The sequence below is a fragment of the Gilbertella persicaria genome (assembly GCF_025201335.1).
Source record: "Gilbertella persicaria strain CBS 190.32 chromosome Unknown B0P05scaffold_79, whole genome shotgun sequence".
Lineage (NCBI taxonomy): Eukaryota > Fungi > Mucoromycota > Mucoromycetes > Mucorales > Choanephoraceae > Gilbertella > Gilbertella persicaria.
The window spans coordinates 23738-48369 of NW_026252040.1; the positions used below are offsets into that span (position 1 = coordinate 23738).

A 24632-nucleotide genomic window follows, 5' to 3' on the forward strand; every position below is an offset into this window, starting at 1 on the left:
AACAATAAAAAAGAAGAAACCACAATAAATTGCCTCGTAATGAATAAATGAATGGCTACCAAAAAAGCACTCTTAGTGAAAGAAATCATTTTAGTACACTTGGGATAGTAGTGTAATAGTATTTTTTTTTTAAAGTCTTTTTCCATTCATAAATCTCATGCTAATTTTCAAGAGTGTCTCAACAATTTCAGAAAATAGAAGCTTATTTGAAGTAAGGAGTCGCTTGCTCAATGCGTCTTGGCAAACATAGCTCTAAATTGCTTTAAGGTTTTTGATTTTTAACGATACTTGGCAACTGTGCCTTTTTTCTTCCTGAATAAAGCAAATGATGTATAGCAAGGATTAAAATTCAATACGAGTAAGATACAAGTCTCGTATGATAAAATATATTGATTTAGGAGCTATTCGGCGTTTTTTCAAAATAAAAGGTTGTCTAGACATACTTTGTTCCCTGATACCAGCCTCGGTTCCCCTTTTTTACGTAGTAGCCTTTTTTTTGAAATAGAGTTTCATTTATTTCTGCACAAAAAAATTCCATTTATGCGTTTATTTACTTGAAAGTATGACAAATGATCTTTAAATCAGCAAAGCCAAAAGATTTATTTTTGGAGAATATATATATATATATATATGCTGAATAAGAGACTATCAAGGAACGTTTACATCTTTTCTTTCTTTTTCTCTTCTTAATACTTCAACGCAAGTAACCATTCCATGCTTAGAAAGAATAGTAAACAGAAGTCTGTCAGTAGTCGCAACAGTTCAGTTTCCTCTATAGACATGACCAATTCTTCAAGCTCTTCTGTATGCTCTATGCCTAGTTACTTCTCTCATCCACATTTACTAGACCATTCTCATTTGAAACCAGGTCAAAATGCTTCACTTTTATCTTATAGTCAGACAATCCATATGTACAGAGAAAATGCCAAAAAGACAGATAACATGGACATCTTGTGTGACTTTAGTACGTTTCTAGTCGAAGCTGCCAAACGAGTCGAAAATACAGAATACATACTAGAAGCAGAAAAAATACTCAAGCAAATAGCCATGCGAGGACATAGTGAATCACAATATTACCTGGCAAACATGTACGGAGCAGGATTATTGAACAAAAAGAATCATCAACCAGAATTCAACAAATCTTTTCCATTGTTTGTTCGATCAGCTAAACGTCATCATCCTGATGCTGCTTATAGGTAAAACTATTTAACAGGAGACTTTACCTTTCTCTCCCCCCGTTTTTTTTCAGAAAGTAAAGGAGAGCAATTCGCATATTCACACTTCTTTATAGAGCTGCTAAATGTTATGAAGATGGATTAGGTACAAGAAAAGACAAAGCTAAATCAGTTCAATATTATCGAAAGGCAGCTACTCTAAACCATCCTGGTGCGATGTATAGACTTGGTTTGGCTCAAATAAAAGGTGAACTTGGTTTATCAAGAAATGTACGAGATGGACATAAATGGCTTAAAAGATCTGCCGAAGCTGCTACTCCGCAATACCCTCATGCGTTACATGAATTAGGAATGCTTCATGAAAAAGGTGTCGATTCAGTTATCTTTGCTGACCCTAAGTATGCACTGCATCTGTATCATGAAGCTGCTATGCTAGGTTATGCTCCTTCTGCTTATCGTCTGGGTGAATGCTATGAATTCGGCAAGTTGGAATGCACAATTAATCTTCAGGTTTCAATCCAGTATTACCGTATTGCAGCAGAACAGCAATATCCTGAAGCATGCTTTGCATTAACAGCTTGGTATTTAGTGGGCGTTCCTGATATATTGGAAGCTTCTGATGAACAAGCGTATATATGGGCCCTGATTGCAGCACAAAAAGGGCTACCTAAAGCAGAATATGCAGTAGGCTACTTTACAGAAATGGGTATTGGGATAACGAAAAACGAAACAGAGGCTATAGAATGGTATACGAAAGCAGCATGTCATGGAGAAAAGAAAGCAATAGAAAGACTAGAATTAGGTATAAAAAAATCAGACAACAAGAGATACAGCTTTATCCAAAAGGCTACTCTTCTTTTAACCAAAAGGCAATAACTGTTTCTATCCCTTTAATTTAAATAAATATAAAAATGCTTTTTCTTTCTTTCTTTATTATTGTGGTTGTTGTGGTTGATGTAATTGCTGTTGCATTTGCTGCTGTATTTGTTGTTGGTATTCTTGAGGATTGTGAATGTAAGTAAGCACAAGTTTAAGTTGTGAATTCTCTTTTTTATAACGATCAGCTTCCAATGTAGCCTTTGAAAGATGAGTTTCAAGTTCTTGGTATTTGCGCTTTAGTTCAGTGAGTTCAATATCTCTTGCCATCAACTTGTCTTCAATATTCTTTCTGCCTAGTCCTTGTCTTTGTGCACTCTTTTTATGTTCTTCTGTTATGGCCTCAATTTTGGCATTCAACTGGCTCACATTCTTCTCTGCTTCTTCTCTTGCTTTGTCTTTTTCTTGTAATTTGAGTTGGTTAATTGCTAGTTGATCTTGTTGATCAAGTACTTGTTTGTGTTCTTCTTTGTAAAGATCCTCTAAAACTCGATATTGTTCATAAATTGAGTTGATCTTACGAACATATTCTGATGACTTGATGGCTTCTGCTTCTCTTTCTTTTATTAGCTTTCGAACCACACTTGTTATTTTCTGCAACACATCGCGGTATGCTGGCGGTGTTTTTGGATTAGCAGATAGACATTCGACAGCCAACACAAGCTGATCATTAGGTAAATCTATAAACGTAAGTTTCTTTTTCTTTTTATTTTCTTTACTTACTAGAGAACGAGTTTGATTGTGCAACTATCTCAGCTGAAGGTGTAGTAGGCATATCGAAGATAATAAAGAGAACAAGAAAAAAAGAAAAAGAAAATGACAAAGCAGTCTTTTTTCTTTTTTCATTTTTTCATTTTTGTTATTAAACTATGCGCCCTGCAAGAAGAAGAGCTGCTGCTGTAGCTGCTGCTGCTGTCACTAGACCCATGTCAACTTCATCATTGTCTTCCTCTGCTTCAGAGATAGAAGAAGAAGAGCTGCAAAGTTCTTCGGAACTTGATGAACTTACTACAAAAGATAACGAAATATTTTCTGAAGAAGACTTGGATCAACTTCATGAAAAGAATAATGATGAATTAGAGTCTTTGTCAGACGAACAACTCGACGATGAAGACGATGAAGAAGCTATGAATGAAGAGGACGAGACTTTGAATGAGGAAGAAGCCATGGATGAAGATGACGAGGATGAAGAGCTAATGCCTCTCCCACGTAAGTCTAATCTAGCGCGTAACAACAAACGCAAAACGCAGGGTAAGGCAAGCATGTATGATAAAAACAATAAGTTCATTCTATTTCAGTTATAGATAGTGAAGAAGAAGAAGAAGAAGAAGGATTTACAGACGAAGAAGTATTAAGAAACAAGCCCATGACAAAAAGACAACGTGCCAAAGTATATCAAGATATTCCTGAAGAATATCTCGAATTGCCCATGGACACAGGCAAGAAGAAGCAATTGACAGAAGAAGAAGAACAACTCAAGAAATCAGAAGTAGCCAGAAGAAGAAAGAATCAAAGTATTCAACGTGCAGAAAAGGACAAGGCAGATACCATCAATCGTCTATTAAAAAAACAAGCATCAAAAAGCAAGCGCGTTATTGAAGATAATGCAGAAGATAAAGAAACTGCCCATGAAAAACTAAAGCGACTCGAAGATCCTCATCGATTACGTTATGTAAACACAGCCAAAGGAAGTCAATTAAGCATACCCAACATTTTCTCGGTGAATCAAGTCTTTGGTACACCTTCTCATGCTGTTGTTCCTACTGCTCGTCAATGTCAAGTGGAGGGCTGCTCTCAGAATCGTAAATACACTGCTAAAAAGAGTGGAAAATACGCTTGCTCACTTGAACATTACAAGGTTGTTGAAACAATGTAAATAAAATTTATTTATGCTGAGTTGCGGAAGCCTTTAACTTTGTTGTTCTTGAGAGCTTCAAAATACATGTCAGCTAAGTGGCGACAAGATTGGTCTACGATAGTGATGAAACAATGAATTTAAGCAATTTTTTTTTTTTTTTTTTTTTTTTTTTTTTTTACTTACAGTGGTTGACACCTTCAGTTCTATAACATTCGTCTAACTTTTCCTTGATAATACGGGCTTCCATAGCCTTAACCCAGTCGTCACGAATCTTTTGGTTACGGGCAGCAAAGATGGCTATTGACATGAGTCTCTTTGGTTTATTTTGCTCTAATATTTACCTTTACGGTCAGAAGGATCAACTTGATCCAATGTAGGGACACTATAAATATACATGTCAATAAAGGCTGTATACATCATCAACAATCTACCGTTCAAACTGCTTGTGTTCAGGGTATTCCCAAGACTCTGTGGCTGACATGTGTATATATAAAGAGTGGGGTGTAAGTGTGTACTTGAAAGTGATAAAGGAAAAAAAAAGTGAGAGCAAATTCCTACCCCGGAGAGTAAAGGCACTGGTCTCTACTGTGACCTGATTCGTCTATATCCAAGTCGACGTCATTGTCTTCTCTTTTTAGCTGTCATCGACGTTGAGAGATACTTTGGGCACTAGACACATCTCATATTGGCTAATTGGCCCATAATTTTGAATCTAGGATAAAGGAGAAGAAAAAGGCATCTGGGTGAATTTTTACTGGTCTCTTTACACGAAAAAGTGCTTTTCTATTAAAAGTTACGTTTTTGATTCTTCTTCGGACTGTGAATCTATAGAAAAGACCTGTCAAAATAAAGATCTTGAGCAAGTACAATTGAGAACTAATAATGTTTTTCTATTGATTTCTTAAGACCAAACTATAGGGCGATGGTCAATATGTGTTTCCTTGTCGTTGTACTAACAAATTTCATTCGGAAGCACTGCCTGAGAGATGCAATCAAATGGCTTTTTTTTTTTAAAAAAAAAGGGGGGCTTCTGTTTTTTTCTTACCAGCTTGAGCAGTAAGTTTGATTCAATAAATGACATTTGCATAAAGAATACCAAAAACATTTAATGCTTATCGAATGTTTATTCATTCAACAAGGAAAGTAATCTGTTTATACCAATACCCATTCCAAGAAGTCTTAATTCCTGCGTATATGTAATGATTTTGAAAATGTTTTAGCTGTAAACACTTTATAAAAGAAAAAACAACAATAGTTTTTATCTTTGTTTTTCCAGGATTAAGTGTTGTTAATTTCATTGAATCATACAAAGAGCATTGTTGCTCTTAAAATAAATACAAGAAAATATACAATTTTTTTTGATGCATTGATTTACCCAATGATTCATCAAAAGAACGAACAAATTCACAGGATTGCATAACCACGCAAAGAGAATTCAAAGCCTGTTTATTCAAGCATAATTATTTTAACTAATCGAAAACGATGTTTATTAACATCCATGATATCTCTGGAGTTGATTTGGACCAAAAAAAGCAACTTGTAAAAAATGGCCATTTTGACCTCAAATCTAAAGGGTACTATTCACGAAAATCCTTACTTTGACAACATACCAAAGATTACTGCAACAAACTCGTATTAATCTGCAGCTACAAATAGCAGAGAAACACATAAACTCAAGAATTTAATAGATAGATGATAAACTAGATGACCCAAATCATCTAGCCCATACTTGACCTCTTCTATTTCTAACGCAATTATTTTCTTTATTTTTATATTATAACATTTTAATTTGCGCCCATCTCTTGACAATGGTTTACATTCGTCTACGTGGAGCAATAAATAAAACACTTTAAAAAAAGTGACAACATCCAATTTATTTTTGATGTTACAAGACAAAAAATAGAGCTGTCAGCAAGCCTAAATACTCAAAATGTGCATCAAAAGCTCAAGTTTTTTATGAATGTATTTGCCTGTCAAGTGTACTATAAAAATGGTATGATATAGGCAAAAAACTTCCAAAGCATTTTTATCAATTATCTTAATATTTTGATTACAAATTTGGTATTTTTCTACATCAATAGACTCAGAAATCAAATATCCAAAACTTCTGTTACTATAACAAAGCCCAATAACTGCGTATTTATGCAGTTCTCAGCAAAAGCTCGATTTTTTTTTTTTTTTTAATCAAAAGCTCGATTTCTGATGCAGCAGGAAGAAACTGGAATCTCTTTAATTTTCTCATTTCAATCTCCGATATATAGCCGATTGGCGTGTGCATGATGATGGTTTGATTTTGATCAAGGCCCACAAAGTCAGAAAGACTACAGACAAACACATGTCTAGATATTTATTTAGAACATGACAGAATCAAAAAATGCAGTATTATCAGTAGCTTTACCACAAGAATATGAAATAAAGGCTTAAAAAAAGACTAAATAGTCTTATTTACATGCTGTTTTCTAACAAAGCATTATTCTACAACCAAAACACTAGAGCTTCTATTTTTATGGCCAGAAACATGCTGCTTTGGCTCTAGAAATCGAATGCTACTGTCAGTTTGACAGCTGTAAAAAAGTCATTTCTTGTGCGGAGCAGCCAATTATCCAATCACTAACTAGAGTTTAAAGGATAGCCATACGCCTGTGAATTTTGGTATTGTGACTTCAGTTGACCCCAGGTGTGCCACCAACTTTTTTTTTTCTACAAGTGTTAAGGAACAGACTGTGTTCACTTTCTTTATAATATATACAACATGTCTTTTACTAGAAACTTAATTAGTGCTTCAGCTTTATTAAAGGTATAGAACTAGAAACTCTTTTTCTTTCCTTGATGTATAACAAGAAAACCATATCTGCCATTGCTCATTACTTACCCTGGTTCATGTAGGCACCTATTCAAAAGAGAGCTTTTGCTTCAGCTGTCGAAACTGCACCCAAAGGTTAGTCAGATACGATTGAGTGAAACCTTATTGATCTTGTGCTATAGTTTTCCCTACCACTGTCCAAGCTTTTCTCCGGGATTTCAAGACAAACGAACCTGTCTCCTTCATCGATCTTGACAGAAGTGTTTTCAATGCACCCATTAGAAGAGATATTCTTCACCGTGTTGTAGTTTGGCAACGTGATGCCATGCGTCAAGGTACCCACTCTTCCAAGACTCGTTCTGAAGTGGCTGGTACAAGCAAAAAGCAAGCTCCTCAAAAGGGCCGTGGTAAGGCTCGTGTAGGTGATGGTAAAGCACCCCACATGAAGGGTGGTGGTATTGCTTTTGGTCCCAAGCCCAGAGACCACAGCACAGAATTACCCAGAAAGGTGCAAGAATTAGGTCTTCGTGTTGCTCTCAGTGCCAAATATGCTCAAGATCAACTTACTGTGGTTGAATCACTTCAAAATTTGACATCTCACAAGACTCGTGATTTGAACAGCATTTTGGAATCCTCTTATGGTTCACCCAAGACATTGATTGTTATTGATGATTGCAATTTCAACTTAGAATTGGCTGCCCGTAACATTCCCAATTGTGAAGTCATTCATGTTGAAGAAACCAACGTTTTAGATTTGTTAACTTATGACAAGTTGATCATTGAAAAAAGTGCTGTTGAGGCATTAGAACAAGTCCTCAAGACTGAATAGAGAGCGAGACAGAGAATTACTGCATATATTTTATCTTTTTTTCACAATTGTACAATAAATAATAAAAAAAAAGGAAATGTCATTTTTTAAATCAACTTTTATTTATATGTATATATATATATTTGACAACGCTAAGCTTTTTTGTTATTCTTTTTTAAGAATAAAGTAGGTTTTTTTGTTTTTTAAAAGAAAAAAAGTGAATCTACAAGTCATTACCAGCCAGCACCAGAGGTGTTGTTGGGAGCATCACCCCATCCACCGGGAGCGACAGCAGGTGCATCGCCCCATCCACCAGGAGTGACAGCAGGAGCGGGAGAAGAGGAAGCTCCCCATCCACCACTGTTGTTGTTTTGAGCAGGTTGTTGTTGTTGTTGTTGTTGTTGTTGTTGTTGTTGTTGTTGTTGTTGTTGTTGAGGAGGAGGAGCGGGAGAAGCAGGCTTGGGTTCACCCCATCCGCCAGAAGATTGAGCAGGAGCAGCGGGTTCAGAAGCGCCCCATCCGCCAGAAGATTGAGCAGGAGCAGCGGGTTCAGAAGCGCCCCATCCAGCAGAGGATTGTTCAGCAGGAGCAGCGGGTTCAGAAGCGCCCCATCCAGCAGAGGATTGTTCAGCAGGAGCAGCGGCAGAATTAGAAGCGCCCCAGCCAGCAGAATCAGAGTTCCAATCGCCACCGGTAGAACCAAAGTTAGAGGTGTCAACAGGAGCATTGTCGTAACCACCACCATAGCTATCATCACCGAAGCCACCGCCAGAACCACCTTCCTTAGGAGCATAGCACTTGAAGCATTTAGTACGAGAAGCAAAGTTGGAAATGCCACAAGAAGGACAGTCCCAATCACCTTCACGCTTAGGGCGAGGACCACGTCCACCACCGAATCCGCCACCAGCGCCTTCAGGACGAGCAGCACTGCACTTGAAACAAGCTTGGCGAGAGGCAAAGTTGGAAATACCACAGTCAGGACAGTCCCAGTCACCAGGACGGGCATTGCTGTTACCGCCATCAGCGTTACCTGAATCCCAAGCACCATCAGCAGCACCAGTAGCTTCAGCATTGTTATAGCCTTGAGGAGCGCCAGGAGCGTTTCTTTCCATAGGGACGTATTCTCGACCAGCATAGCTAGGAATTTCAACGTTGGTATCTTCAAGATCAGCATCCCAGGTAATTTCTTGAGGCTCGTATTCCTTCAAGAAGTCAGGGATTTCTTGAGCACATTCCTTCAATAATTTGGTCAATTCAGGAGCAATGAGACTACTTCTGTCATTGTAAAAAGAGGTGGCTAAACCAGTCTTACCGACACGGGCAGTACGACCAATTCTGTGAATGTATTCATCCATATCTTGAGGCATATCATAGTTGATGACGTGCATCACGTTACGAATATCGATACCACGAGCAGCGACAGCAGTGGCAACCAAGATAGGACATTTACCTCTCTTGAAAGCAAGAAGAGCATCTTCTCTTTCCATTTGAGTACGGTCACCGTGAATGGAGGTAGAGGGGAAACCACGTTCGTAAAGGAAGTGATCCAAACTAATACAGGTTAATATTATCCCTTTTTTTTTCTTGTATAATATATTTACCTGTCAGCACTTCTCTTGGTTTCAACGAAAATAAGAGTACGGCTAGGAGGTTGAGAGTTCAACAAGACACGCAAAGCTTCACGCTTTTCATCTTCTTCAACGAGCATAACCTAACACAAGGTTACATCTTATTGTTTTGTTTTCTCTCTCTCTCTCTCTCTCTCCCTTTCTTTTTCTTTTTTTTTTTGATCTTGTATCTACTTACATTTTGCTTTATATCTCTGGAAGTACCACCAACACGACCAACCTTCAAGAAAAGATAGTCAGGACGTAAGAAATCACGGGCAAGAGCACGGATGGCTCTGGGGAAAGTAGCAGAGAACAAGAGGGTTTGTCTTTCAGAGGGCATACCGCTCTTCAAGATAAGTTGACGGATAACAGCTTCAAAACCCATGTCCAACATACGATCGGCTTCATCCAAAACAAGGTATTTAACTCTGTTAAGACCAATCTTACCACGTTGAATAAAGTCCATAAGACGACCAGGAGCAGCAGCCAAGACATCACAACCTCTTTCAAGTTGACGAATTTGACCAATAGAATCAGCACCACCATAGACAGCACTTAATTACTTGATTAATACATACATACATCTAAATGTTTAACTTACCAAGGTCTAAGACAGCTTCTGTAGGTAAACTAGGAAGGATAACACAAGTATGAGAAACACGTTTTTTTTTGTATGCACTCACTCTTCTACATTCATCGAAAATTTGAGAACAAAGTTCACGAGTAGGAGCAAGAATAAGAACAAGGGGCTCAGCTCTGTAAGATCTGGTTTCATATGGAGCAGGACGAGGCTTTTGAAGTTCTTTGGCCTTAGAGAAAAGAGCAGACAAAGTAGGGATCAAGAAGGCAGCAGTCTTACCAGAACCTAAAAGGAATAACTGATTAATTGATTTCTCCCTTAATTTCATCAATAATTTTTTTTCCTTACCAGTTTGAGCACAAGCCATCAAATCATGACCAGCAGTGACAATAGGAACGGAATACATCTGAACAGGAGTAGGACGAGTATAACGAGCAAGGCTGACATTTTCCTTCATCACAGGATGAAGGTCGGCTTCAGCAAACTTAGAAAATATGTTAATCATCCTACCAATTTTGCAGCCAAAAAAAAAAAAAATACAACTTACGCTTTGGATAGGGTTAGGAGCAGTACCACGTTCGACGCGAACAGGAATCTTTTCATACTTGGAAAAGTCAATGGTTGTTTGTTGTTCAGCAGAATTGATCTCAAAGAGTTCATTTTCAAGTTGAGGGTCGCGTGGGGCCATACCTTGGTCGTCAACAGCGTTTTCATTGTATTCATAACGAGCACGGTTAGAAGCCCAGTTATAGTTTCTGCGCTGAAGTTGTTCTTCAGTAGGTTCGGGACGAGGAGGACGTTCAGAACGTTCAGAACGCTCTTGACCACCAAAGTCATCATGGACGTTTCCAGAGGAGAAGTCAGTAGAGAAGTCGGCGCTTGAAGGATCCCAAGACATTTTTCTTGTATATTCCTTAGCGTAAGATAAAGACAAAGAGAGAAAGAAAGAAAAAAAATAAACAAAAGTCTTTTTTTACAATAAAAAAAAGCTTAGGTGACGTACAGCATATTTATGGCGCCCTTTCAAAAAGGGATGGGTTTTTATTGCTTCTATCTTAAACGTGTATGTTATGAAAGAGACGCTCTCAAAGTGGCTTATTGTGTCAAAAAAAAAAATAAATACATATCACAAATAGACGCGTATCACATTATTACACTAACAAATGCGATGTAGGTTCTAAATCTGTAAAAAGATCATTGGTTGATGAAGGTCCAGGATTGACGCGATATCTTGACGCGTCAAATGAAGTATGAGTAAAGGGAAGTATAATAAAGTGTTCTATTATTGGCAAGTTAGTCAGGGTGTACAACCTTGTTGTGGAGTTAGAAGGTTTCCCTCCTTTTACTTTTAAATATATTCTTGTATGATCTGCTATTTCTGCTCGTCGAGCCATAATATATTCCGTCAATTCTCTTTTCAAAGGCACTGTGTTTTGTAGACTATCATGAATAGGTTGTAGTACTTGAAATATTTGTACTGCTGTGTGTCTATTGTCTGGGTCGGGCTCTAAACATGATACATAAAGGTGTTGATAACAATCAGGCAATCCTGGTACAGGCTCAATACGGTACACGTTGTGTGAGAAACGATGTTTATGAGCGTCATCAAGCAACATCTCAGGAGAAGCAAATATGACTTTACTGACTAATTGCCAAATAATCACTCCCAAACTATATATGTCTGACTTCTCTGTGTATATTCCTCTTTTGACCTCAGGAGCAATGTAAGGCAGTCGATCACAGACAGCCTTTGTTAGCGCAGTCACTGACGATGACTCTTTGGATGAGGTGGAGAATCGATAGTCGACCAAAAAATAATCACTGTCAGTACACATGATGTTGCGTGGATGAACATTGCGGTGACACAATTCAGCTTTGTGTAAATCGATCAAGTTGGCTGCTAAACGTAAAATGGTGCCTGTGATTGTCTTAAGATCCAAGTCTCCTAAAGGTAATTGCTGCATATGGTCTTCCAGATTACCATCATTGCTTATCTTCATGACCATCATTAAGTCTCCTGTACTCTCACACACTTTTAACCTTGAAACAACAGTGGTAGAAAAGTCTTGGACTGTACATGAATCTACTCTGTATAAGCCTATTTTGTTCTTTTTATCTATAAAAAAAAAGACCTGCCAATCCGAAAAAAAAGGGATAGAACCTTAAATTAGTCGATTGGGTTTTGCTTGCAAATATTGTAACACGAACCACTATTTTCTTTTTTTCTTTATAGCAAAGTATAGAATAAAAGACAACAAATGTCTTTAGTGTCAAATAAGAAAAAAAAAGAGAGAGAAAAGATAAGAAACAAAAAAGAAAAGAGAGTTATATAGATACAATTTTTTTTTCTAACGGTTACAGTATGTCTACTTTGAATTAAGGCGATGTTAGTTTTTTTCTGGACGAATCAAATTAATTTCCAGATGTTTTTCTTACCTATTTTGGACGAAATAAAAATGGAAATTAGACAGAAAGAGAAGAATTATTAGAGAAGGTACAATAGTATGCTAGATGACTTTATCTATAACAATCTTAATTCCTGAAGGAAATACCGTGTTTATTACGGCGATCATTGCTTCTCTTTTTAATTTCTCTTGAATCGTTCTGCACGGCCTTCACCTTTCCAAATTGACTTGGCAATGTTCATCATATTCAAACTAGCGTTGATGTCACGCTGCCATAATGTTCTGCACGTCTTGCAAACGAGAACACTACTACTGTGGGCATCACTAATACCACCCAAAGTCCTACTTTCACATTTAAAACATATTTGGGACATCAAATATTCATCAATGTCCACAGCGAGTAAGTCACCAGTCCTCTCTCTTTTTTTCAACGTTCTGTATAGAAGACCAGTGACATCAGTCCGGACCGTTTTCATCTTCACATGGTCCTTCCCAAACATGCCACTACCAAATACTATCAGTGGTACCTCCTGTTTGTACTGAAAGAAATTGCTTTCTCCAAGTACCATAAACTTATGAGTATAAAAATTATCGTAGCCATGCCCAAGTAACTTTTTACCTTGTTTCTGTTGTTTTCCGTACCATTTTTCTCTTTCCTTTATCCTTCTTTCCGGACTTGCTCCCCTTCTTCTTCCGCTTCCCTTTGTTCTTTGCTCTTTTTCGTTTGTTTCCTCTTGACTTCTTGTTGTATTTCTTGGTACCATCTAAAAAATTTTCACTATTCGCTCCGGTGCTCGTTGACGACCCTGGTATAAGAAAAAGGTCTCTTTTGCAGTTTCTTGATTGTAAAAACTGAAAATACGACCAATGTTTTCGAGCATATAAATGGCATACTCCATATACAGTGATTCATCGGCAGCCTTATTAGTCGGTATATTTGTTTCAATCGTCTTGTTACCGCATGCTTTCTTTTTCTTCTCTTGCTCTGCTGAGGATTTTGTAGAGCCTTTCAAGTGGTAATATTCCTTGATGGAACATTGTCTGAAGTTGTTAATATTACCAGTTGAACCAGCAAATACAGTGAAAACCCTTTTTCTTCCTGGATCTACGGCTATTGGTAAATAGTGGCTGCCAACTTTATGCTGCTCAAAACCATCCAGGATCAGATCAACTTGATTGATTTGCTTGGTTAAACGTTTTTCTGTGATTGTTCGTTTGTTAAAAACAAAATCAACAGAAAAACCGTCTGATCTGATCAGGTTACCAAAGAGCCTCTTATTTGTTCCAGTGGGTAATAAAGATTTAATCCTAATAATAAACATATTTTAAATGACTATTATATAAAATCATTTTTTTTTACAACCATGTACTTACGATTTGGTTCTAAGCGGTTTAAAATCAAATACCTTGTAAAATAAATGCAGCTGATCATTATACCCTCTGGGGAGTGGTTCACCAGGAAGAAATGCTGCTAATGCATTGACCGAAATTGTCACTGATCGCCAATGGCATGATGGTGAAGGGAATACATTGAACAACCTTGGTAAAGGAAGTCTTCTAACGTCAAACGCTTTATGGGACTGATGTTCCCTTTCAAAGACAGCCAGTATATGAAACAACAGAGGAACAAAAAAGCCAGGGTTACCAGCTAATGATTTTATACTAACTCTAGCATCGAGTTTGTTTTTAAGTGGCAGGCATAGTTCATCGATTCTTCGTTTGATCATAGGGTCTTCAAATGATTTCTGTTCAGACCACACCGCTTCACCTTGGCATACATACTGATATCCATATTTTATAGCAATATCATCGAGGTCCTTCGGAGCCATGGACTATATACATAATATTTAAGTATTTAGGGTAAATGAATGTGATTATTAGCTCTTACAACAAACATAATTTGAATTTGATATTGCAAAAATCTTCTCAATATATTTTCAAGTCTTTCTACAACTGCATTCTCGTATGTGGTTGCTAGCTCCTAGCAGGCCTCAGCGATGTACTGGCTAGCTCCTCCAATCAAGTCTTCATTAAAAGTGGCATTAGGATTTCCAGCTTTGAAGTTATCCCATTCTTGTAAAAAAATTTGTGGCAGAAGCTTGGTGTTTTTAGGTTCTCTATTGTTCACCAGTTGACAGACAGGATACCAAAACTGTTGCCCAAAGATACCATCAGATACGGATTCACTTGGGGTTTTTGAAAGATACCAGTTCACAAAAAGTTTGGCTCTAAACACTATCTCTCTTACAGCGCTACAACACGAGGTTATTTTCTGCTTCAATATGTTTTGATATTCTTCCTTGACACAATTTTGAAAAGGTAATTTACGAGCGTAAACAGTGCAATTTGGCCCAAGATTCTGAAGCATAGTATTTGACTTACTCTGTAAAAGGAGCAGAGAGGTGAACGTGCAGAAGAGTGGCCGGAAAGTTCACACTTCTTGCATATTACCCCTGGATTAACTTAGGCTTGATTCCTTTGACGTTTTGCTGCTCTTTTTATTTTTTTTCAGTATTTCAGGCTGCTTTCTCTTTCTTTTTCTGATACTAACTATTAGATAGGTTTAGTGACCAATATGTCCATATCAATTGAACACTTAATAATTATACCTTCGTGGTCAGTTTCTTGGAGCAGATGGAAAACTTAATTTTTCTTTAAATAAGATGAACCTCGTTAAAAAAAACATTATAACAGACAAGTCGATCTAACTATTGTTGATGATCTGGTATAAATAACTTTAAATAAAAAAAAGTATATTATCACAAATAAATCTTTTCTCATAACAAGAACATTTGTCATATATTATTATTATTATTATGCCAGCTAGTCATAGTTTGATAGCAATAAAACTGAGTTCATTCTAAACAATGATATAGCTGAATCAACATTTACACTCCTACGGAATAGAGTCATATAATCCAGGAACCAGTAAACAGATCCCATCTTGAATGATAAATAACTGTAAAGATGGTTCACAAAGTATATTTTATTGAAAAAGTCAATACTCTTGTTCCATCTAATATAACCTTCAGCTGATCAAGTCCTATCTCAGGTTACATCTAAGGACATAATCCAAATCATATATAAACCTAGAATATAAAGAATCTCTCTCAAACTTTTACCTTTATAAACATTTATAAACGGTCTCAAAGTACTTTCTACATGTCTCTTTATTTTTTTATAGTTTCTATATTCAATCTTTTTATTTAAAAAGTCCCAAAACACCACAATAACCAGCCATTTTGATATTGCTTTTCTAACAATTGATTTCCCTTTACAGATAAACGTCTAAATGTAAACTCTCATTCATCCAAAAAGCTAATTCTTTTTCTGTCTAATTTCCATTTTTATTTCGTCCAAAATAGGCAAGAAGAGCATCTGGAAATTAATTTTGATTCGTCCAGAAAAAAACTAACATCGCCTGAATTTGAAGTGTAAAAGCAGTATTATCTTATCTGGGCCTGTTTAACGTATAAATAAAGCTCAGATTCGTCCGTGAGAAAGATGAGCTCAAGAAAGGATACTGGGTTTTAACAGTTTCCTTGTACGATCCCTGCATATATGCATAATCATTGAAACTATATACACAACAGTTTAAAGTAAATTGACAATGAAATCATGAATTTAATTTTAAGGAATTTTTTATGCAATCAACAGTTATTAACTATCCTTATTTTAGCTACATATTTAGTAAATGATGCCCTGTGCTTTTCATAGCATGACTTTGTTATTGATGTTCCATTTTTAGTCATTTGTACACTCTCATACAATTTTTTTTCCCAACAAGTGTCAATACTTTATTTTATTTTATTTTTATTTTTTTTTTTAAAAAAAGGAAGGATTACAGTAAAGAAGAGATATCCATGCCCAATTCAGATACTCTTTGTTTAAGATAAGTATACATTTTATATTGAAGAGGATAAAGTGGTGAATCTTGAGGTGCTTCTGCAATGTATGACTGAACATCCAGAATTAGTTTTAAAAGGCCTTGATCAATCACATAAACATCTTCTTCCTCTTCTTGTTGTTGCCGATAGTCATAATAATCTGCTTCATTGACAGCTTCTATCATTTCTTGATCGTAACCATTGAAATAGTCATGTTCAGCCTCGTATTCTTGAGGAGTGAATTGTGGTAATTGGTCATTAAAATCATGCGTGGTCATTAGAAAATTTGATATCAATTGAAAGAGGTCTCTACTTTATCCTTTTTATTGAGTTCAAAAAAAAAGAGACCTCAATCAAAAGAAAGAAAGAAAGAATAAAGAAAAGAAAAAGGGTTACTCAATGTTTATGTTTTTAAATATTTTTTTTTTCGGAGAGTGCTGAAGGCTTTAAAGGAGGCACTCACGAGTTTGATTCACGTGTCCTGTTTTGTCTTTTTGTTTTATGCCTATATAAACAATAGTTTACTTTTATAGTTGACACGTTTATTAGATTAATAAACAGACATTTTCTCGGGAAAGTCGTCCAAATCTCGAAGTTGTTGATGTTGTGATGTCATTCCTGCTTTTAGTCGTCGAGCATAAGCACTGATAGTAGATGCAAAATATACCTAAATAGGACGCATAAGCTACATAGACAGATATCATAGACTTGCCTGAACAAAATTGCCTAAAAAAACAATAATGCCACTGATAATCAACCATTGTCGAACAGCTGTCACACAATCTTCCTTATGCAATGTACTTGCAATTCCATCAGGTAAAGTGACAGCTGAGTAATATGAATCGGATGATGCTGTTGACAGTGTCAAATAGTCTTGACAACTCGTCACTAGGCTGTTTTGTTTCACCATCATAAAAATCCAAATGGCTGTAGATGAGATGAGTAATAGAATGGTTACTGTCCAATAAAGGTATCGAAAAATGTTGATCATGGTTTTGTTTTGCTATATATCCAAAAATAATGAGTTGTTGTAAATTGTATTCCACTTACTGTAAGACCACCAAGAACACCAAACAGTGAACATGCAGCAAATAGGGATATCATAGCTATTAGTATCCAAAAAATGGCTGAGGCACTTGATAATGTTTCTTGAGGTAATGTGTAAATAACTGGTGACAATCATTGGTTAATTCTCTTGTTTATTTGTATACTCAGTTACCATTTCTATCCACTAATAACCAACTAAGAATAGCTATATAAAACAACTAAAATCTTGTTATTTACTATCGAAAACAAAAAAAAAAAAAAAAAAAAAAAAAAAAAAAAAAAAAAAAAAAAAAAAAAAAAAAAAAAACTTACAGAAGATACAATAGCAATTGTAGTAACGCCAACTCTGTATAAAAATAAAAATAAAAAAAAGGAGAGATGTCAAATGTCATTATTTGATTAAATAGACATACCTTAAAGGAATACAAAAACAACAATTACCGAGGCCCATGATGAAAATAAAAATAAAAAAAAAAAGATTAGTGGTATATGCTTGAAAGAAATGAAAAAAATAAAAAATAAAAAATAAAAAATGGCTTTTATATCTTGGGATCAATAGAGGATATAAATAATGGTGTACTACTCTGGCCATTTTTTTTTAGAAGTCATGCCCTATTTATATTCAAGTGTAACCATAGCCACTGGAATAATGAGGCTTCTTATTCTTTTGCTCGGTTTAAATAACTAGAGTAGTAGTGGCGATCTTTTTTTGATAATAAACAAAAAGAATAAATCAAACACTCCAAACACTCCATTGAACACTATATTAAGCAAATCTGAATGTGTACACATCTTTAGACTCTTTTCTTACCTTATAAAAATAACTTGTTTTGATCTCCCGCTAAAAAAATCTTCTGTCAGAATCATTAGTTTAAGGCGTCTAGATTTTCTTTTCTTTCTCTCTTTCTCTTATTTCATTCTGTAACCATACTTCCCTCCCCCTCCCCTCCCTTCCTTTCCTTAAAAACTCTTATTCATTCCTTTTTATTAACATGGCTCCTACAACAGTATGGATTAACAAGCGTGCTGACGATGACGACGAAGATTATTCTGAAGATACTAATGATGACAGTGGCAGCGATGACAATTCTGATGACAGCGTTGACAATTCTGATGACAGCGGCGATGATTCTGATGACAGCGTTGATGATTCTGAAGATACGAGTGATGATGGCAGCGATGATTCGACCGAAGATTCTACTGAGGATGACGGCTCAGAAGCTGATGGTACTGAACAAGACGATGGCTCGACAGATTCAGGCACTGTAGATGCTGATACTACGGAAGAAGATGGTAAGAAGGACATCTAGATACACTGTAATACAAGTTGTATCGGACACGTGTAGTTTCTTGAATCAGAAATTGTCGTCTATTTAAATCCAGAGTGTATTCATTCACTTTTTATATAGGTACCACTGACAATTCCGATGATACTATAACTGCTACGACTACTGCAGACACTACGACTACTACCGTGGATGGTAAGCATTGATCTTTCTACTGTTTTATATCAAAGACATCCTCCTTAGTGTTTTTAACTCTTTTATGTAGACAACACAGTTCCAACTTTGAGTGTAAGCGAGGGTAAACTTTATCACATTGGTATTCAATCATGATATTGACTCCTATTTTTAGTCATGACTAGCACTGTAGCCCCTATTACTACCACTACTGCTACCACAGACAATGTCATAGCCACTACAACCCAAGATATAAGCACAATATCGTCTATCATAGACACCTCTTCTGCTATCATGACTGCTACTTATTCTTCTTCTTTCTTGCCTACTGCCACCACAACATCCGCTATTGTATCTAGTACACCATCTATGAGTCTAGACACTGCAAACAATAATGCTAGTAGCAATAGTGGTCTGAGTGACCAAAAGAAAGCTGTTATTGGCGGTGTTGTAGGTGGTGTAGGCGGAGCCCTTATCCTTGGTTTCCTTGCTTTCATTTTTGTTTCTCGCTGGAAGAGACAACGTCGTGAAAAGGGTATGGAAACCTTCCGCCCAAGATCCGATTACAGTGTATTTAATGCTGGTGGAGGTGGAGCTCGCATGTCCGAAATCCCTGCTTATTATAATAGCCCAAGTGCTGAACGCATTATTCCTGTGAATCATAATCAATATTAATCTTTTTCTTTTTACCAATATTTATTCTATATTTATGTATTAAAATAATCCCCCCTTTTTTTAGAGTCTGTTGTCTATATAGATATGTAATGATGATTACAGTGGGTCATTAAAACACCGCATAAACTTCTACTACTTACTGCGGGGGGTTATACTCTTCTTTTTCTCTTTTTTTATTATATTTCTTTTTGTCTATCCATATCATGCCAGCACCATTAAGAAGATCTGGTTTACAGAATGAAGTGATACATTTCTATAGACAATGTTTTCGAGCTGCCCGAGAAAAACCAGTGGTATGATCAAGTTTACAAACCCATAGAAATTCATATTTTCTATAGGAAACACGACCTAGATTTCATGCATTTATAAGAAGAGAATTTAAAGAACACAATATCCGAAAATCTGATTTTGCAACTATTGAATATATGCTTAGAAAAGGCAGAAAACAGTTTGAGACCTATTCACAAAAAGGCGTCAAGGATATCCATGTATAATAAAAAAAAATAAAAATTTATTTCTTTTGTTGTTCGCGATATGTCACTGAAGCAGCTTCAGTACATAAATACAAGTCTCTTAATGCTTGAATGCATTCATCAGGCTTTTCAGCATTAGCAGCTAAACATTGATCATAAGCGTTGATTTGACTGGAACAATGTTGCTTGACGAATTTCAAAATACCAACACTATAAATGTGTTAATTTGACAGCTGGTATTTTCATTTGTTTACTTTTCTTCAGAGCATTTTGTCAAGGCTTGTTTTTGTTGCATACAGCTTTTGTCCCATGAATGAGGATAATTTTCTACACATTTTTGATATGTCTCAAGTTGAAGTGCGCATTTGGCACGAACTTGTTCAAGTGTATCATCCATTGTAGAAAAAAAAAAAGAGAATGAAAGAAAGAGAAATAACCAAATCAAAAGAGCGTCATGTTTTAAATGTCAGAAGTGCCTTTCTTTCTTGATTTACGCAATAATATATGTACAACATTCAGTAACAAACAACCGTCGTCGATCATACGACATAAACCAGGCATAAACTCTAGTTTTCATGACTCTTTTACTTTTCTTTCTTTTTCTCTCTCTCTCTCTCTTTTTTCATATGACAACAAAAAAGCATAAACTGAAATATGCTTAAAATAAAACAACGACCGCAGTTTGACAGATAAGCCACTTTAGCACCATGGTAAGAGGAAAAAAAATTCGTTTATTTTTTTTTTTTTGTTGGCCCGATACTTTTTTCTTTTTTTTTTCCCTTTTTTTTTTAACTTGGCACTACACACTATGTCTACTAACAATATCTTTGTTCAAAGTGGTGTTGAAACTCAAGTAAAGTATTCAACGCGTTACATGAAATTCATCGCTTTTTTTTCTACAACCAACAAAGCCATGGATTTTATTATTTTATCAACAAAAGACACTTATACACATCTCTATATAGATTATTGACTTGGCTATCTATATTTCCAAGTTGAGAGACGAAGAAGGTGAAAATGAAGCACCTTATGTGAAGCACATTGAATCTATCTTGAAGTCTGAAAAGAAGGATGATGTCTATGATGAAATTATTAAAGATGCTTCCATCTTTTTGACCGAAAACGATAGAGGTACGACGAAAAGAAAGAAAAAAAAACAAGATATAAACTGACTTATTATAAACAGAGGTTGAAGGTGCTTTCAACTTGCTTATTGTCATTGCTTTGGGTGCTCCCGAATCTATTCTTTCTTCTACTGTTCAATCTCTCATTGATACCTTGACTAAAACCGAAAGCAACAAAACTAGCTTAAAGCAAAAGATGTAAGCTTATCGAACCAAAAGAAAGAAAAAAAAAAGAAAAAGACTGATGTTTTGTATAGCTTACTCAACTTGTACAATGCTCTTCCCGGTAACTCACCTCTTCGTTACCATGCCTTTGTTGGATTAGTCGAAGCTACCACACAAGCTGATGAATTAGAATCTCTTTATGGTCAATTAGAATATGTCGATGCATGGGCCAAACAATGGGGTATTGATCAACAAACGCAATGCAACTTGTACGACTATTTAAGCAAAGTCTTGTTGGCTGCTGGTCAAGAGTAAGGAATCATTTAAACACATCACTGCATATACTCATATCTTGCAACAGAAAATTAGCTCTTGATTTCTCATTAAAAAAGTTGGACATCGTCCAAGAGAACGAATCTGCCTCTCTTGCCAAAGACATTGTCAACCGCGCCATTGCTATGGAAAACTTCTTTGCTTTTGAAGATCTTTTGCAATACACTGCCATTCAAAAACTCAAGGGCACTCCAGAATACGATCTTTTAGATATCTTTTTGAACGGCACTTTGAGCACATATCAAGAATTTGAAAAGAAGTACACATTGGGTAATTCTGAAAGCAATACGCACAAGATGCGTTTATTATCTTTGGCTTCTCTTGGATCTGAAAACTTGTCTCGCGAGCTATCTTATGCCGAGATTGCCAGCACTCTTCAGATTGATGTAGACCAAGTTGAAATGTGGGTGATTGATGTGATCCGTGCTGGCTTGGTTGAAGCCAAATTGGATCAATTAAACAAGACTGTGATTGTTCACCGTAGTATCTATCGTGTGTTTGGTAAGGAACAATGGAACAAGTTGAGCACAGCCTTGAGTGCCTGGAAAGAAAACTTGAATGAAATCTTGGCTGTTGTTGGTAATGCCAAATTGATTGCTGGTGGTGCTTTACAAGGCCAATCTTCTGTTGTTGTTGAATCTGATACTAAATAAAAAAATAAAATAAAATGTGTTCTTTATTACTAGAATAATTTAAGCATGTCTTTTTTTTATCTTCTTAGGCATGTTCTGTAGACTTTGTTTTCGTTTACGCAATTCTGCTGAACAATCTTGACAAAACCAAGCACCTTTGGGTGGCTCATCTAAGCCAACACATTCCATATGAAACCATTCAAAAGGACAATTCTAGTGATGTTTAAAAGCTAAAGTAGAACATATCTGTTACTTACTTCACCATCGCATGCCACCATTTCTCCATACGATACTTGTTGACAATAACAGTACAATGGTTCATCTTTTTTTCTTTTTTGGTTCTTCATGGCTGCTTCTTGTGTTTTTTTTATACGATCTTCTTGGTCTGATTCTTCATCTAGTATTGAATCCTCTTCCTCTTCTTCTTCGTCTTCTTCGTTGTCTTGTTCTATCTCATGGACTATCAATGGCAATTGAGTACAATACATGCATTGTTTTATGGTAACTTACATCGTTTATGATGTGATATTGCATATCCTGTGCGCGTTGTGGATGGGGGTGGAGCTAGTTCAGGATGTTCCAAGTCATGTTGGTCTAGATCTTTTTGTAATCGAGTCAAGTGTCGATCCACTAATCGAAGTGCTTCTTCAGCCAAGGACACTCGTTCATTAGCAAGATCGTGTAGTTGGTGATAGTCTTCATGAATACGCTTTATTATCACAGGCTGATTCTTGAGTAGTTTGTCTCTTTTCTCGGCAGGATCTTGATGATCACTAAACCATTGTCTATGAATCTTGGCAAGATCGTGTTGACCAGACCGAATACGTTTTTCAGATACTATGGGTTTGGATGGAATAAACACATGAGGCAAGCACAGTCTACTTACACACCTCTTGCTTTATCGTATCGGTTGCGTATTTCTGCCCAATGATACTGTATTTCACTCGGAAGATTCTCTAGGCCTTAAAGAAGCATGAATACATGTATCATTCCATATGTGTTTACTTTGAATATATTCTTGTAAATATCTTCCAGAGTCTTCTTGAATTGTAATACTATCATCCATGTTAAAAAAAAAAAAAAAAAAAAAGAGAAAAAATTATTTTATTTCATTTACGAAAATTCTTTTTATGGTAAACACCGTAGTAATTCATGTTTTTGTGTAATGATAATCTCTTTGTTGCCTAATACATTCACATCCACACCCATTCCCGGGGTTTGTGTGGTAGTCAACGTATTCCCAGATTCAATATCCATGACTACCAAATGCCCTTCTGCATTCAGTAAATACAACAGTGTCTGAAGAATGCTATAAGCAGTGTATTTTACTTGAGCATCTAATTCATGCACTTTTAAAAGTGCCTCATAGGGAATAGTATAAGGGAGGGAATGTGGATGGGTTGCAGTGTATTTTAGTTGGCTTGTACCACGATGCCACCAAGCATACATAAATGGCATATCCTCATCTTCATCTTCGTCTTCTTTAGGGGTTGTATCAAAAGGATCCCATACGGTTGTTAACAGATGAGAAATATCCCATGTCTTGATTTCAAACTTGTCTTCAAAATCACCTACGACAATCATACGAGGACCATGGAAGACAGTAGGGTGTGTGGTGGGTATAGCCCATGTGGTTTCAAATCCCCAAGGTTGTATGTTCTCTTTATCCCCACCGGGAATCAAACCTACTTTGATCCCAAACCGCCAGTCCCAAATAGACACTTCGTCTGTATCGTAATTGCCCGTACAGATCAAATGGTGTAGTTGTGGGCTATGTCGAAAATGATACATGCAGCTCACTTCTGAGCCTAATCGAACGGTAGTGATCAATTGTGCTGGATAAGATGGACTGGTTGTCGATTGCGTGTGGGGTATAAATCGCTGTAGACGAGGATGCCAGACAAGTTCGGTCTGGATAGGATCCAATGTGGTTTCTTGTCCATCCACATCCAACTGAACAATATAACAACGTCCTCCATATCTCGGTAAATTAGGTCCGAAAGCCAACATGTAGGCCATGTCAACACGAGACGCATGGTCTGGTGAGATGATCTCTAACCAGGGTTGAGTCCATGCTTGTTCTGTCGATGAGAAAAAAAAGACTTCTCGGCCTAAAAATCCCAGTCTGGAGTCAGGATAATCAGCCATATTGAGATGAGCTAAACAGGTCAATCTGTGATGATCAATGCGATAGATCAAAAGGGTTCGCCAAATGTTCAGTCGTGGATCCATTGTGTCGAGAATATCTTGTTCTTCCTCATCTTCAAATACAACAGGTTGCCCTAATGCCACTGCACATAACTGAATCGACCGATGGTTGATCTGAATCGTCTGTAATCCTACTACTTGACAAGTCCAAGGCAAAATAAAAGATTCATACGTAAAATGTAAAGTGTGTTCAAACAAGAACGCATAAGAAGGATAATCAAAGAAACTGATCTTGTATTCATGGTCTTTGTATTTGCCCAAGGCAATCATGCCACTCTGCATATCAGACATAAAGGGTTCTTCTATTTTATAAGGTGTCTTGATGATGGAATTCAAAGTGACGTTGTGAGTGGTATAATGTTGTTTATGTCGATAAAGTTCAAGTACAAAATGCTTCCAGTCAATCAAAGGTTGTTTGTTGTATACATAGTCAATATGAAGAGACCATCTTGGGTGTATTGTCTTGAATAGAAAATACCATAAATAATCGTTCTGATTAATCATACTAAGATG

General features: G+C 36.4%; 18 protein-coding genes across 18 annotated transcripts; 5 read left to right on the forward strand and 13 right to left on the reverse strand.

Moving 5' to 3' along the window:
- Nucleotides 1-611: 611 nt before the first annotated feature.
- Nucleotides 612-2063, forward strand: B0P05DRAFT_565179 (uncharacterized protein). The gene is made up of 2 exons (XM_051580924.1): nucleotides 612-1196; nucleotides 1292-2063. Exons 1-2 carry the CDS (start codon nucleotides 715-717, stop codon nucleotides 2049-2051), a joined length of 1242 nt encoding a protein of 413 aa, XP_051429348.1. The 5' UTR covers nucleotides 612-714; the 3' UTR covers nucleotides 2052-2063.
- A 45-nt stretch (nucleotides 2064-2108) lies between these two features.
- On the reverse strand, nucleotides 2109-2826 carry B0P05DRAFT_576169 (uncharacterized protein; the record flags this gene model as incomplete). The annotated part of the gene is made up of 2 exons (XM_051581684.1): nucleotides 2109-2731; nucleotides 2775-2826. The coding sequence occupies 2 exons, from the start codon at nucleotides 2824-2826 to the stop codon at nucleotides 2109-2111; spliced, it is 675 nt and encodes a 224-aa protein (XP_051429349.1).
- Nucleotides 2622-3933, forward strand: B0P05DRAFT_346008 (PAPA-1-like conserved region-domain-containing protein). Its single transcript, XM_051573598.1, has 2 exons — nucleotides 2622-3302; nucleotides 3350-3933. Exons 1-2 carry the CDS (start codon nucleotides 2921-2923, stop codon nucleotides 3925-3927), a joined length of 960 nt encoding a protein of 319 aa, XP_051429350.1. The 5' UTR covers nucleotides 2622-2920; the 3' UTR covers nucleotides 3928-3933.
- Nucleotides 3934-3961: 28 nt separating this feature from the next.
- Nucleotides 3962-4454, reverse strand: B0P05DRAFT_345994 (uncharacterized protein). The gene is made up of 3 exons (XM_051573597.1): nucleotides 4251-4454; nucleotides 4089-4206; nucleotides 3962-4021 (listed from the first exon to the last, which is right to left on the reverse strand). Exons 1-3 carry the CDS (start codon nucleotides 4327-4329, stop codon nucleotides 3997-3999), a joined length of 222 nt encoding a protein of 73 aa, XP_051429351.1. The 5' UTR covers nucleotides 4330-4454; the 3' UTR covers nucleotides 3962-3996.
- Nucleotides 4455-6599: 2145 nt separating this feature from the next.
- On the forward strand, nucleotides 6600-7636 carry B0P05DRAFT_519641 (ribosomal protein L4/L1 family-domain-containing protein). The gene is made up of 3 exons (XM_051575744.1): nucleotides 6600-6706; nucleotides 6796-6847; nucleotides 6895-7636. The coding sequence occupies exons 1-3, from the start codon at nucleotides 6662-6664 to the stop codon at nucleotides 7539-7541; spliced, it is 744 nt and encodes a 247-aa protein (XP_051429352.1). The 5' UTR covers nucleotides 6600-6661; the 3' UTR covers nucleotides 7542-7636.
- A 117-nt stretch (nucleotides 7637-7753) lies between these two features.
- Nucleotides 7754-10608, reverse strand: B0P05DRAFT_481301 (P-loop containing nucleoside triphosphate hydrolase protein; the record flags this gene model as incomplete). Its single annotated transcript, XM_051575172.1, has 7 exons — nucleotides 7754-9071; nucleotides 9122-9231; nucleotides 9327-9684; nucleotides 9732-9760; nucleotides 9814-9995; nucleotides 10059-10194; nucleotides 10258-10608. 7 exons carry the CDS (start codon nucleotides 10606-10608, stop codon nucleotides 7754-7756), a joined length of 2484 nt encoding a protein of 827 aa, XP_051429353.1.
- A 123-nt stretch (nucleotides 10609-10731) lies between these two features.
- On the reverse strand, nucleotides 10732-12198 carry B0P05DRAFT_346062 (kinase-like domain-containing protein). Its single transcript, XM_051573599.1, has 4 exons — nucleotides 12147-12198; nucleotides 12048-12079; nucleotides 11919-11972; nucleotides 10732-11842 (listed from the first exon to the last, which is right to left on the reverse strand). Exon 4 carries the CDS (start codon nucleotides 11717-11719, stop codon nucleotides 10862-10864), a length of 858 nt encoding a protein of 285 aa, XP_051429354.1. The 5' UTR covers nucleotides 11720-11842; nucleotides 11919-11972; nucleotides 12048-12079; nucleotides 12147-12198; the 3' UTR covers nucleotides 10732-10861.
- Nucleotides 12199-12298: 100 nt separating this feature from the next.
- B0P05DRAFT_565195 (uncharacterized protein) lies at nucleotides 12299-12814 on the reverse strand (the record flags this gene model as incomplete). The annotated part of the gene is made up of 2 exons (XM_051580925.1): nucleotides 12735-12814; nucleotides 12299-12673 (listed from the first exon to the last, which is right to left on the reverse strand). Coding segments are annotated over exons 1-2 (211 nt in total), but the record flags the coding sequence as incomplete, so codon positions are not given.
- A 65-nt stretch (nucleotides 12815-12879) lies between these two features.
- B0P05DRAFT_576174 (uncharacterized protein) lies at nucleotides 12880-14012 on the reverse strand (the record flags this gene model as incomplete). Its single annotated transcript, XM_051581685.1, has 3 exons — nucleotides 12880-13423; nucleotides 13490-13947; nucleotides 14004-14012. 3 exons carry the CDS (start codon nucleotides 14010-14012, stop codon nucleotides 12880-12882), a joined length of 1011 nt encoding a protein of 336 aa, XP_051429356.1.
- An 84-nt stretch (nucleotides 14013-14096) lies between these two features.
- On the reverse strand, nucleotides 14097-14483 carry B0P05DRAFT_576175 (uncharacterized protein; the record flags this gene model as incomplete). The annotated part of the gene is made up of 1 exon (XM_051581686.1): nucleotides 14097-14483. The coding sequence occupies one exon, from the start codon at nucleotides 14481-14483 to the stop codon at nucleotides 14097-14099; it is 387 nt and encodes a 128-aa protein (XP_051429357.1).
- A 1402-nt stretch (nucleotides 14484-15885) lies between these two features.
- On the reverse strand, nucleotides 15886-16392 carry B0P05DRAFT_565205 (uncharacterized protein). The gene has a single exon (XM_051580926.1). The coding sequence runs from the start codon at nucleotides 16278-16280 to the stop codon at nucleotides 15957-15959; it is 324 nt and encodes a 107-aa protein (XP_051429358.1). The 5' UTR covers nucleotides 16281-16392; the 3' UTR covers nucleotides 15886-15956.
- Nucleotides 16393-16463: 71 nt separating this feature from the next.
- Nucleotides 16464-17541, reverse strand: B0P05DRAFT_565210 (uncharacterized protein). The gene is made up of 6 exons (XM_051580927.1): nucleotides 17463-17541; nucleotides 17362-17395; nucleotides 17222-17267; nucleotides 17053-17171; nucleotides 16715-17005; nucleotides 16464-16669 (listed from the first exon to the last, which is right to left on the reverse strand). Exons 1-6 carry the CDS (start codon nucleotides 17498-17500, stop codon nucleotides 16553-16555), a joined length of 645 nt encoding a protein of 214 aa, XP_051429359.1. The 5' UTR covers nucleotides 17501-17541; the 3' UTR covers nucleotides 16464-16552.
- Nucleotides 17542-17860: 319 nt separating this feature from the next.
- On the forward strand, nucleotides 17861-19249 carry B0P05DRAFT_565212 (uncharacterized protein). Its single transcript, XM_051580928.1, has 4 exons — nucleotides 17861-18342; nucleotides 18459-18530; nucleotides 18601-18633; nucleotides 18685-19249. The coding sequence occupies exons 1-4, from the start codon at nucleotides 18042-18044 to the stop codon at nucleotides 19182-19184; spliced, it is 906 nt and encodes a 301-aa protein (XP_051429360.1). The 5' UTR covers nucleotides 17861-18041; the 3' UTR covers nucleotides 19185-19249.
- Nucleotides 19250-19676: 427 nt separating this feature from the next.
- B0P05DRAFT_565215 (uncharacterized protein) lies at nucleotides 19677-20071 on the reverse strand. The gene is made up of 2 exons (XM_051580929.1): nucleotides 19912-20071; nucleotides 19677-19867 (listed from the first exon to the last, which is right to left on the reverse strand). The coding sequence occupies exons 1-2, from the start codon at nucleotides 20052-20054 to the stop codon at nucleotides 19696-19698; spliced, it is 315 nt and encodes a 104-aa protein (XP_051429361.1). The 5' UTR covers nucleotides 20055-20071; the 3' UTR covers nucleotides 19677-19695.
- Nucleotides 20072-20387: 316 nt separating this feature from the next.
- Nucleotides 20388-21949, forward strand: B0P05DRAFT_565216 (uncharacterized protein). Its single transcript, XM_051580930.1, has 5 exons — nucleotides 20388-20510; nucleotides 20623-20788; nucleotides 20844-20979; nucleotides 21039-21257; nucleotides 21308-21949. The coding sequence occupies exons 1-5, from the start codon at nucleotides 20466-20468 to the stop codon at nucleotides 21930-21932; spliced, it is 1191 nt and encodes a 396-aa protein (XP_051429362.1). The 5' UTR covers nucleotides 20388-20465; the 3' UTR covers nucleotides 21933-21949.
- On the reverse strand, nucleotides 21950-22989 carry B0P05DRAFT_565221 (uncharacterized protein). The gene is made up of 3 exons (XM_051580931.1): nucleotides 22917-22989; nucleotides 22802-22873; nucleotides 21950-22748 (listed from the first exon to the last, which is right to left on the reverse strand). Exons 1-3 carry the CDS (start codon nucleotides 22975-22977, stop codon nucleotides 22408-22410), a joined length of 474 nt encoding a protein of 157 aa, XP_051429363.1. The 5' UTR covers nucleotides 22978-22989; the 3' UTR covers nucleotides 21950-22407.
- Nucleotides 22035-22270, reverse strand: B0P05DRAFT_448947 (uncharacterized protein; the record flags this gene model as incomplete). The annotated part of the gene is made up of 2 exons (XM_051573860.1): nucleotides 22035-22124; nucleotides 22169-22270. Coding segments are annotated over 2 exons (192 nt in total), but the record flags the coding sequence as incomplete, so codon positions are not given.
- A 542-nt stretch (nucleotides 22990-23531) lies between the features above and the next one.
- On the reverse strand, nucleotides 23532-24254 carry B0P05DRAFT_448180 (uncharacterized protein; the record flags this gene model as incomplete). The annotated part of the gene is made up of 1 exon (XM_051573844.1): nucleotides 23532-24254. A coding segment is annotated over one exon (723 nt), but the record flags the coding sequence as incomplete, so codon positions are not given.
- Nucleotides 24255-24632: the final 378 nt, after the last annotated feature.